The 11755-nt window shown below is 43.0% G+C and overlaps 2 protein-coding genes across 2 annotated transcripts in view; both read left to right on the top strand.

Moving 5' to 3' along the window:
* eapp (e2f-associated phosphoprotein) overlaps positions 1-4190 on the top strand; it is a 4864-nt gene extending 674 nt beyond the window's left edge. Inside the window, exons 2-6 of the mRNA XM_058615220.1 lie at positions 659-843; positions 961-1071; positions 1181-1295; positions 1989-2120; positions 2972-4190. Of these exons, the coding sequence (XP_058471203.1) occupies positions 659-843; positions 961-1071; positions 1181-1295; positions 1989-2120; positions 2972-3272 (844 nt within the window). The 3' untranslated portion in view covers positions 3273-4190. The remainder of the gene's footprint in view (positions 1-658; positions 844-960; positions 1072-1180; positions 1296-1988; positions 2121-2971) is intronic.
* A 1070-nt stretch (positions 4191-5260) lies between these two features.
* Positions 5261-9117, top strand: sptssa (serine palmitoyltransferase, small subunit A). The gene is made up of 2 exons (XM_058615223.1): positions 5261-5420; positions 7291-9117. Exons 1-2 carry the CDS (start codon positions 5318-5320, stop codon positions 7392-7394), a joined length of 207 nt encoding a protein of 68 aa, XP_058471206.1. The 5' UTR covers positions 5261-5317; the 3' UTR covers positions 7395-9117.
* The last annotated feature ends 2638 nt before the right edge of the window (positions 9118-11755 follow it).

The raw sequence follows: 11755 nt of genomic DNA, 5'->3' as shown, positions 1-11755 counted from the left end.
CTGGTTCAATTCAACCGTGTAGATAAAAAAAAACCCTTATCATTGTAGTTACATGTGAATCAGGGCTGAATAATCCGGGGTAAATGTCTAATGTGATCTGATTTCAATCTGAGTCTCTGTTGTCTTCCTGTCACATGGTGTCACTGTAATCTGTGTTCATTCATGGAATTTTTATTCATGTATTTGTTTTTATAGTATGGCTGTGACTTTTAGCCGTGATTCATGTCTTTAATTCATATTAGATGCATTTTATTTCTAAATGTGAGCTTCGATGTCTTTTATTTATTGTTTGGTTCACTGTGGTCGCTTTAAAGTGCTTTACAAATAAAGTTGGATTGGATTGGATTTGATGGTGATGATCTCCAGCAGGCTGTAAACGAAGCGTTGTGATGTTGAAGTTATTGAACTGACGTCAAACTCTCTTGGCTATTGTCACTTGGTCTTTGTTGCTCTGTGTTTCCGATCGTTCCTTCTTTGTCACAGTTCAAAGTTCATCGCCCTGTCACTTTGAATAGCGTTGTGATGTTCTGGGCTTTTGTTGGAGGAAACATTCTCTGTGAACTCTCTGCTGAGTCAGTGGTGTGGAGAGAAGGTCAGCTGGGATTAACCCTGTCTCTCTGTCTCGCTGTCTCGCTGTCTCTCTCGTGCTGTGTCTCAGTTCAGAGGACGAGCTGGACATCCTGCTGAACGGGACTGCGGCGCAGAAGAAGAAGCTGATCAGAGAGTATCTGACGGGCGAGAGCGAGTCGTCCAGCGGCGATGAATTTGAGAAGGAGATGGAGGCGGAGCTCAGCTCCACCATCAGGAACATGGAGGGAACGTGGGGACCGTCCATGGCAGCAGGTAATCTGGTGTGACTATGCTGTGTGTGTGCGCCCCCTGCTGTTGGGAAGCAGTCTTTTGTTAAGTGGTTAAATCTGTGTTTCCTCGTGGATTTATGTTTGTGTGTTTTTTCTCCAGCACACGTGGCAGCAGGAGCAGGAGGAGGAGGAGGAGGTCCTGGACTCTCAAATCCTCAGATGTACGACAATATCTACTTTGACTCTGATGAAGAGGACGAGGTCACACCGGGTAAGAGTGAGAGTTTTATTATCAGGTTATGAATGAAGACAATCTTCCTCTGGGTTCAGTTTTCTCGTGTGCTGGTTTTTAACATGCGTGTTTTGGTTGAATGTCGTAGGCAGCTCCACGGGCCAGAGGCAGAGACGACGCGCCGTACCGACCAACGACGAGCTGCTGTACGACCCCGACGAGGACGACAGAGACCAGGCCTGGGTGGACGCCAGGAGGAGACGGTGAGGCAGAGTCTCTCCTCTTCACACACACACACACACACACACACAACAGTGGCTGAAAAACTTCATGACTTCATGAGTGATGACTTTTCCTGGTTTTAAAGGCTGTTTCATTGATAATCATTTGAATACACTTGTAAACTGCAGTAAATATTATAAATTATATTATATATATATATATATATATATATTATATTATATTATAATAAATTATAATATATATGTGTGTGTGTATATATATACATATACATATATATGTTGATTAAAAACGTAACTTAATGGCCCTTTTTTTAAAATTTAAGCCTAAAAAGCAGAATTTGACCATATTTATAGTCACTGTCACATGTGAATATCCTTCATGTAAAGAAATAAAGCAGATATTATCTAAAATGTAATCCAGATCATAAACAGTGGACTATATTTTATTTTAGAGTTCATTTACACTTTTTTAAAGATGGTTAGTGACACATTTTCCTGTCACGATTATCCTAAATAATCAGTTTGATCAGTTAAATAAGATCATAATAAGTAATGAGGAAAGATGCAGCAGCTCCCCCTTGTGGCACAAGTGAGAAATGAATGTTTTTCTACATTCTCGATCAAAATGATAACGTTTAATGTCCAAACAGAGACTTTAAAGTTTAAGACAGACAGACAGAGATTGAGTTGTTGGGCTTTTTTGTCGTCTTTCAGATACATGAGCAGAAAACGACCGGCGGCAGCAGCAGGAGGATCGCAGCCTCGCCGGCCTCGGGCTTTACCGAGCAGCGACGCCGTCCTCAACTGTCCCGCCTGCATGACCACGCTGTGTCTGGACTGTCAGAGGTGAGAGACGTTTTCTGCTCTCACATTTTGAGTTCTTTTAGTTCAGTGTTAAAAGTCTTTTCTGACTCCTCCACTTTTGAAACTGGATCCGTTTGATCACAATATTCTGGTGTGTTTCCACCGAGTGAAGCGGTTCAGTTTGGTACAGTGTGGTCGGTTTTTTGACTCGTAGGACTCGCGGTCATGTAAGGGTCCTCGCCCCACGCTGCTCGTCATATCTGATGACCTGTGAGGAAAGCTTTCAAAAAGTGGAATTTTAAAATTTCTTTTCCTGACATTTTAACATCAAATTCTTGTTGGAGCACTGAGGCCACGCCTCTTGGTGTAGAGAAAATACTTTGATGACTTTTAATCATGAACTCGTCTGGAACACGTGGACTGAGTTTGACGTGGCTAGCTCAAACATGCTACGACCAGTTTGTTCAAATGTGTAGACTGTTTTTCCAAAATGGCTGACTTCTTGGTGGGCGGAGCTAATGGAAGTACATTAGAAATTTGTTTGGAATCATGAGAGCAACAAGTGTACAAAGCCCGGTTAAAATCGCTAACTATGTGCGACTTAAAATCTAAAATGTAGCCATTAACGCTATTTTGGCCACTTTCTCTCACGTTAAAATTTCCCCAAAAATCCTCCAGAAACTCTGGAGTAAGCCTGACACATTCGGTCCCACGACTTTTGACCTCTCGGGGCGCTATATGTCAAGGGTTTTTTGAACATTAACATCGTAGCGCAAATATCGTCTACTGTTCTCAGTGGAACTGCGAGCCTGAACCAGGACTTGACCGTTTCCAAACCGCGCCGCGACCGTCGACCTGAACTCTAACTCCACCTCTCTGTCTCCTCCCCTCAGACACGAGAAGTATCGCACGCAGTATCGAGCCATGTTTGTCATGAACTGCGCGGTGAACAAAGAGGAGGTGCTGCGCTACAAAACGCAGGAGCAGGACAGGAAGCAGCGGAACAGGAAGAGGAGGCGGGGCCAGAAGACCGAAACCCCGGCAAACGAGCCGGCTCCCGACCCGACGCCGGCGGGGATGAACTCTGACGAGGTTTACCACCCGGTGCAGTGCACCGAGTGCTCAACAGAGGTCGCCGTGTACGACCAAGACGAGGTTTACCATTTCTTCAACATCCTGGCCAGTCACTGCTGACGCGAACACGCTCAGAGTGCGCCCCCTGCTGCTGAGAATCAGACATTTGCCTACTTTTTGCAACAAACACAAGACTCTTCTGCTTTTCCAGGAGCGTCGGTGAACTACGGTGGCCTTCACAGACCAGAAATGGTGTTTATTTGTCAGGACGCTGTAGAAACATGACAATGCAAAATGGCGGCCCCAGAATAAACGGTGTAGAAGAGACTTTATGTTAAAGCTACAAAGACTTAACAACTTTTTATTTAAAGTTAGGATACAAATGTTACATACTGGACCGTTAATAAAAGAAGTCTACGATATTTGAAGAACACGTTCACGTCTTTTTCTTACTGTGACACACTCACTCTCCCACACCAAAGCCCAGAGAGAAAATCAGTGATTTTAACATCACACACACACACACACACACAGGAGTTGTTGATCCACTGCTGCCTCCATCACTAACTTCAAATGTCTGATTTTGTCACTTCAGCTTTTAAAATCCTTTGTTCAGATTGACCTCAGTGACACAAAGTGACCACACGAGGCAGCAGAGGACCAGCAGCTCTTGTGTCCCCGCAGCTAAAATCACTGATTTTCTCTGTGGGCTTTGGTGTGTGAGAGTGAGTGGTTTACAAAGTGCAGTGAGATAAAGACATGAACATGCTCTTCAGATATCGTAAACTTTCAATGTAATTTTGTTTTCACTGAGAGTGAGCCTCTGTGTCTCAGGCTGGTTCTCAGCAGCAGGGGGCGCTCATCACAGCTGACCGCTTCAGTGCCTCATTCGACCACACTTCAAAAAAACTCTGAATTATTACGAATTATGTACAAAGCTGCAGTCTTTTAAATACCTGATTTAAAAACCTGACTGGTGAACATATGATCACATGATAACACAAACAAACCTTTTTTATTAAAAGTCTCGTAACGTCAGATTGTTTTGGCCTCGTTCTTCTTCTCTTTGCTTGAGTAACTTTCACAAGACGTAAAGCTAAGATGTTTACAGGTGACGTCCCAAACCCAACGTTATTTCTTCAAACACGTGCATTTTGTGTCATTCTAATCAAACAAACGCGGTGTAAATGATGATGGGAATTGTTTTCAGGATGTAACTCACTGTTTTTATTATCATGTGGGCGACTGTGATGACAGACGGGCAGTATTTTTAACGTGTTAATGTTCGATCTGTTTGTCTCTCACTGCTTCTTCTCCAACAGCGATGAGTGTTTATGAAAGACTGTCACAGGGACAAGGAGAGTCCATCGCTGTGGAGTGTGCTCTGGAGGTTTGACGTCAAATTAACACAAATGAATTCACTTAAATGATAAGGTATGTGAACTCATGTGTGACACAACTATATACAGTATTAAGAATGATGTTCACGTCTTTATCTCACTGTGAGACAGACTTTTCCAACAGGAAACTGAAGTTTGTAAACCACTCACTCTCCCACACCAAAGCCCAGAGAGAAAACCAGTGATTTTAACATCACACACACACACACAGGAGTTGTTGATCGACTGCTGCCTCCATCACTAGGTTCAAATGTCTTATTCATTTGGATTTACTTCAGTGACACAAAGTGACCACACGAGGCAGCAGTAGACCAGCAGCTACTCTGCCCTGGTTTTCTCTATGGGCTTTGGTGTGGGAGAGTGAGTGGTTTATTTTGATTAAAATATCATATGGAGAATCAATTTAAAGGATACTTTAGTGACCACAGTGATATGTCAGATTGGTTCAGGTTAAAATGTTAAATGTTAAAAAAACAACAAACTTCAAAGCACATGAAGGCTGTGATTAATCCATGCGTATTATGTGACTTTGTACAATATTATTACTTGATAATTAAACCTATATTATTTGCGATATTTCAAGATTCAACAGGAAACGCGCACGGGTATGATTTTATTTTGAAGGCCGGATGTCGGAACTCCCTAGTCCGCCTCCTCGCGACACCAAGCTCTGTGATTGGCTGAGAGCGAGCGCCGTGCGATACCTCGTCACTGACGTTACGTAGGAAGCAGAAGTGAGTCGTCGTCGCTGAAGTTTGGACCGTCATGGCGCTGGGAGACTGTTGGAAGCAGCTGTCGTGGATTTACTACCAGTATCTGCTGGTGACGGCGCTCTACATGCTGGAGCCGTGGGAGAGGACGGTGTTCAGTATCCTTTTCCTGCTCCGCCCGCCCGCCCGCCCACTCACGAGCGGGCGAACACGCTAACATGCTATTAGCCTGCTACCTGTAGCTTAGCTGGACTAACCAATCGCACAACAGCAAACTTTTTTGTGAACTTTATAGCAGATAAACGTATGAAACGTGTGGCGTAAGTCACTGATTGTACAATATAAGGTGCTTGTGAGTGTTGTGGCATATTCGGCGTACATACAATGTACCAGTTAGCCGTTTAGACGCTCGCTCGAGTGTGTGTGTACGTAGAGAAATCACGTTTGTGAGTAAAACTGGACATAATTTTCATTTTATATTGATGCCGAACAGAGCAGATACGTGTGAACGTTAACATAAAGACTCCGTTTTGTTACATATTCTCCGTGTAGTTGTCTATGACGCGAGTGATATGGAGTCCCGTGTGACTAGCCGCTAACGCGTTTGCCGGAAGAGAAAAATAAGATGTATTTATTTTGATTTTAACAAATATTTATGATTTTAATATATGCCGAATTAAGGGATTTTTGTTACCGCATTAGATGTTTCAGTTGTTTGGTGATAAATGTACACGCAATGTACCGGTTAGCCATTGTTGATGAGTTTGGTCGCTCGCACATGATGTTTCTACCAAAGCTGCGAAAATGGTTTATTTTCACTTCAAACTAAATGCCGAATCGACGTCACACGTATTACTGTTGACGAACAACTATGATGGACTTGTATTTGCGCGGTTAGATCAAATGCGTAGAACTTTAAATAGCGTTCTGATTGATTAGCCGCTAACTCGTTTGCCGGATGATAAAAACACGCACTTATTTCATAAATACTTGAATGACTGTTCGCCGAGTAGAGGACGTTTGAATACGTCACAGAAACACACGTTTATTTGTCTCGTTAACACTATAGTCTCTTTACATTAACAGCCGCAAACTTTTAAAACGTAAATGTGTTAATGGGACTCGTTTACGGTCGAGGGCGGAGTCGAGGCTAGGCTAGGCTAGCTGCTCCCACAGTCAGGTGACCCACACACTCTTAAATCATTGGTTTGAACTTTATTTTCAAGGCGTCAACAAGTAGTTGTTATTTTAATAATAGTGTTCTCTACAGTAAAGCACAATATAAATAAGATATTTTATATGAGAATAAACATTAAGGCCAGCACAATGGAAGAGTGTTGAGGTGTTTTTTTTTTTAATTTGTATACAATTCTTGACTTTCATAACTGTGCATGTTGTTGTTCTGTGGCGCCTCCTGGAGGACAGAGGTGAGAACAGGGAGGCGTCCGGGGTCGAGTGAACATGAGCTCATCAAGTCAAGTCTGGATTAGTTGAACTGCTGAGAGAGAGAGAGAGAGAGGGCTTAATCCTGAGGGAGAGGTCGTGAGTTAGGGTGAGTTAGAGAGTTATGCTTTTATTCAAAGCAACTTAAAAGAAGTGCATTTCAACATTTCAGTACAAACGAGAGCAACAAGTACGAACGTGCTTAAGTAAGCCAAACTATAAAGAGCTCGTTATAAGTACAAGTAACTGCTTTATTTTATTGTTGTTGAAAGAGAGGTGTTTTTCACAGGTGCTATTAACGCCTGCCGTGTCTGTGAGCCACAGACAGACAGACAGACAGACGGCGTGCTGTTGTGTGAACACAGTGTATCGTCTTCCTACAGTTGGTGTCGGCTCCACCTGTGAGCTCTGTTCCCTCAGGCTCAGGTGTGTTTGTGTGGATTAGTCAGTTTGTTGTTGCTGCTGCTGCAAACACCAGCAGGCTCCGCCCCCTCCTGGTGTTACTGTTACTGCAGCTCTGGGATGACTCTCAGTGACTGGATGTGATCTAAAAGTCGTGTGTTCCTTACATCTCCTCGTCCTCAGACTCTCTGCTGGTGTCTGTGGCGGCCATGGCCGTGTACACGGGTTACGTCTTCATGCCTCAGCACATCATGGCCATCCTGCACTACTTCGAGGTCGTCCAGTGACACCATGACTCCGCCCCCGTCCGCCCAGGGTCCATCGCTGTCTTCATGTCTGTCTGTTCCTCCTCCTCCTCCGTTCTAACGCTGATGTGACGCCACGATGGACGGACGTTTGTCCTTCCAGGTCAGATGTCACTGGTCTGGTTTAGGTTTAAAGAGTTTTATTCAGACGCAGGAAACCACAGAAGCTGACGGAGGAAGTGTTTTTGTTGCCTTTTTTTGAGCGGGATCTGATTGTTTTCTTAAAGTGACAGTAGCAGGAACATTTCCACTCTTCATCATCACCCGCCGGCCTTTCTGCAGCTCGTCTGTGAAACACACGGACGCAGAAGAATCCGTCCAACATCGCAGGAGCTGAGACACAACACAACAGAAGCAGCTGCTTTAAAGGGACCGTTTTCTTTTCAGTGAGGTGATGTGACGCAGTAACAAGACTCAGTGTAAGTCTACGATGTCCACGTCTTTGTCTCGCTGTGAGACAGAAACTGAAGTTTGGAAACCACACACTCACTCACTCTCCCACACCAAAGTCCATAGAGAAAATCAGTGATTTAACATCACAACAAACTTGAGTTTCCTGTTGGAAAAGTCTGTCTCACAGTGAGACGAAGACGTGAACATGGTCTTAAGACGTCGTAGACTTTATTAGCAGAGTCTGTTGTCCCTGGTTACAGCCATGTCTGTAACACACTGACTCTGTCCAAGATCCTCGTTCTTTAATATGAGGACTTGAGCTCCTGTTGTTTTGCATTCATTCATTCATAACATCATATTCATGTTACCACCAGGCCGATTACTTCCATCATTGATTGTTAATCAGTTCTTTGTTGTTTTTGGAAATGTTGATCGTTGTTTTCAAACTCTGAAAATGATGTCTGTCAAAAGCCACAAACCAAAAAAAATTCACATTTAAGAAGCTGAAAATGACAGAGTAGATTATTATATATAGATAATTATTGATGAATGGGTTATCAGAATAATCCAGACACAAACCAGACCAATCTCTTTGTTTTTCTCCACCTCTGGTTGCTGTGACCTTTGATGACCACAGGGGGCGCTCTCCTTGTTTTCTAACAGAACTGGAGGTGTTTACAGGTCTGAGCTGTAGGAAATGATAACATGAGATCATGAAGTGTCACAACAGCAGCAGCTTTCATTATTATTATAATAAATATTAGAATTGTTGATTATTTTAATGTATTTTATTTTGGTAAGTTTGTTAGGAAGTGGTGAATCAGTGAAAAGACGAGCTGATGACGGTGGAATTGAAAGAATGGTTCATTTAAAGCTGCGACAGGAATATTTTCATTGATGATGAATTTTTCGGGATTATTTTTTGTGATTCAATCGATTTTAGTTTATTCTGTAAAATGTCTGTTTTTAATGGCCTGTTTATGACTAACCTTGTGTATGTCATGACTCCGCCCCCTGCAGGGTCAGAGTGTGTGGGGGCGTGGCCTGTGTATCTGTAGCTGCTCTAACGCCTCGTTTAAAAAAAATCATTCTAATCATAAACCACTCAAAGTTTCCTCTGCACATAAATATAGAATAATTTAAAAAAACAACGTAATCTTTTACGATATTTTCTGATCCCTGGGAGACGTTTGTTTCGTGTACATAAGCTTGTAAAGACATTTGTAAAGTTTTTGTAGTCGGACATGTTTGTTTGTGGCGCTGAATGCTACTCCTATCACTCATTAAAGGGATATTTCACTCTGTTATAAAGCTTTTGAGACACTGCTGGTGTTTTTTGGTTGGTGTAGTTGCTCTGATGAGACACCAGGTGGCAGTGTTTGTATGTGTTTTTCAGCTGCAGGGTCTGGAGCGTCCACTGTCCACTCAGGAGGAGGCAGACAGACAGACAGACGTCCTGCGTGTCCGACCCACACAACTCACAGGTTTCTCTTCTTCTTACACTGAGAGGCTAAACGCCGCCCCCTGCAGTTCAGTCCTGAATCTGCTATGTTTGCAAACACCTGATGTGAAATAAATACATTTAAAATAGTTTTTGTGTTTTAAACACAGCTGGAGAAGAATTTAGTGATTCTCCAGTCAATATTATTTTAACTTTATTTGTACAACAATAGTTTAACAACATGTAAATCCATTCTGAAATGATTGGTTATTCACAGCAGATTATTTTGGACATGAAATATTAGAAGAAACACAGGTCAAAGGTCAAATAAACCCAGTTAATCTTGGATAAAAAGCTTCCAAATGAAAGCTAATGAATATTATTTTCCTCATGTTATCATAAAGTTTATTTGATGTATTTATTCTCTCTGCTCTTCGGCATAGTCTCGTGCCTCTAAATCATCCTTTTTTTTCCAGCTTGCTCACAGGGAAAGTTCCACGTTTCCTAAACACAGGTGTGATTTTTCAGGATTTAACGCCGTGCGACAGTCTGACACGTCACGTCACATGACTGCATTTAAGTTCCACAATCTGGAATCGAAACAATATTAAACGGTGGTGTTTTTGAAAGAGGTCCAGTGGCAGGAAACGTTCCAGTTCCATTGCAGCAGGTGTTTGACGTGAACGTTTTTTGCACATGTCGCACTTTACTTTTTATTTTCTTGACGTTCACTGAGAAGTCAGAGGGACGTTACATTGTCAGTTTCCAGGAGGAGGTTTGGTGTGAAGTCAGTTCTTTTGCATTTGTCTTTGGTTTACAACAATCCAGGCTCCGCCCAACCCCAGCCACAGTGATGACATCATGGCGCCACCTACTGGCAAACATAGTTCCACTGGTGTACATGTGCTTCACTCTGACATTAGGTGGGAGTGGCCTCTCCCTCTCTAACATGACATGATCACTGATTTATGACAGAGAGAAGCTTTAATTAGTGCTTTGTCACTGTGTCTGATGAAGACGATGATGGAGATAATGAAGATGATGTCAGCTGACACTGCAGCTCGCCCTGTGGACGTGAGGAAAGCTTCATCGTCTGAGTTAATCTGTAACCAGAGCGCGAGAGGGAGGAGAGTCTACGTGTGTGTGTACACGTGAGTGTGTGTGTACATGTGGGTGTTGTAACGTGAGTGTGTGTGTACATGTGGGTATGTATGTTGTAGTGTGTGTGTGTGTGTGTACGTGTGTGCTGTAACGTGAGTGTGTGTGTGTGTGTGTACGTGTGTGCTGTAACGTGAGTGTGTGTGTGTGTGTACGTGTGTGCTGTAACGTGAGTGTGTGTGTGTGCGTGTGTGTCTCTGTGTTCAGTGATAAAAATCTGCACTGACTCACTTTTCTTTCTTGTTGTTTTGTTCACGTCTGCAGGAAAACAGCGACACACACACACACACACCTTTTATGAGCCACAGCTGCAGAGGAAACAGGTCAGTGTTGTTCAACGTGTGAAACTGAAAGGTCACATGCCAGAAATGTGGGCGTGGCACTTTGTTTTCATTACACTTCATAAATACAGCTGTGTGAAGGCAGAAATGCCACTCACTCTCCCACACACACACACACACACACTCACACACTGCTGCCTCCATCACTGAGTTCAAATGTCTGATTTTGTCACTTCAACTTTTGAAATCCTGTGTTCAGATTGACCTCAGTGACTCAAAGTGACCACACGAGGCAGCAGAGGACCAGCAGCTCCTGTGGACTTTGGTGTGGCAGAGTGAGTGGTTTACAAACGTCAGTTTCCTGTTGGAAAAGTCTGAAAAACAGTGAGATAAAGACGTGATCATGTGACATAGATATTGTAGACTTAAACTGAGAATCTTCATGATTTCAATTTGATACGATTCATCCTGAATTCTCTAAAGTAAATACAAAGTTTGCATTCTTTTTAAGTTGCATAAAATCAATCAAATCAAGTTACAATACGTCTGTTTCTACAACAACACGCACAAAAAAGTGAGTACGTTTTATAAAAAGCTGCTTCAACAACATTTACACTCATAAAACAGCTGAAATGACTCTTCATTATTATTATTGTTATTATTATCCTGTGTGTGTGTGTGTGAGAGAGAGATAGAAATCAGGCTCTTCCTGGCGCGTGTTCAGGTTCACGTTCACTCTTTACTTCCGCGCGGATGCAACAGGGAGCGCGAGGACTACATGCGGCCAACGGAGCCGCCAATGGCGGCGGGCACGCCCAGCGCGCGGGTACGTAGGAGAGAGAGCGAGAGCTGATGAACACCTGAAGCACCACACACACACACAATCATTACAAAATAATTATAACGAACACACACACACACACACACACACACACTGCAGTGTTGGTCCTTGTACTTTAAATTATAATTTATTACATTTATTTTTATTGGAACAAGGGCCTTTGTGCATGGAGTTTGCATGTTCTCCCCGTGTGTGCGTGGGTTCTCTCCGGGTTCTCCGGCTTCCTCCC

The sequence above is a fragment of the Solea solea genome, chromosome 18 (assembly GCF_958295425.1).
Source record: "Solea solea chromosome 18, fSolSol10.1, whole genome shotgun sequence".
Classification (NCBI taxonomy): Eukaryota; Metazoa; Chordata; class Actinopteri; order Pleuronectiformes; family Soleidae; genus Solea; species Solea solea.
This window is presented reverse-complemented; position numbering and strand designations above follow the sequence as displayed.

Bases quoted from the DNA above. Each gene is read 5' to 3' on its own strand.
- sptssa (XM_058615223.1), top strand. From the start codon at position 5,318: ATGGCGCTGGGAGACTGTTGGAAGCAGCTGTCGTGGATTTACTACCAG. The intron at 5,421-7,290 runs GTATCCTTTTCC...CCTCGTCCTCAG, and splicing joins GTGGGAGAGGACGGTGTTCA to ACTCTCTGCTGGTGTCTGTG.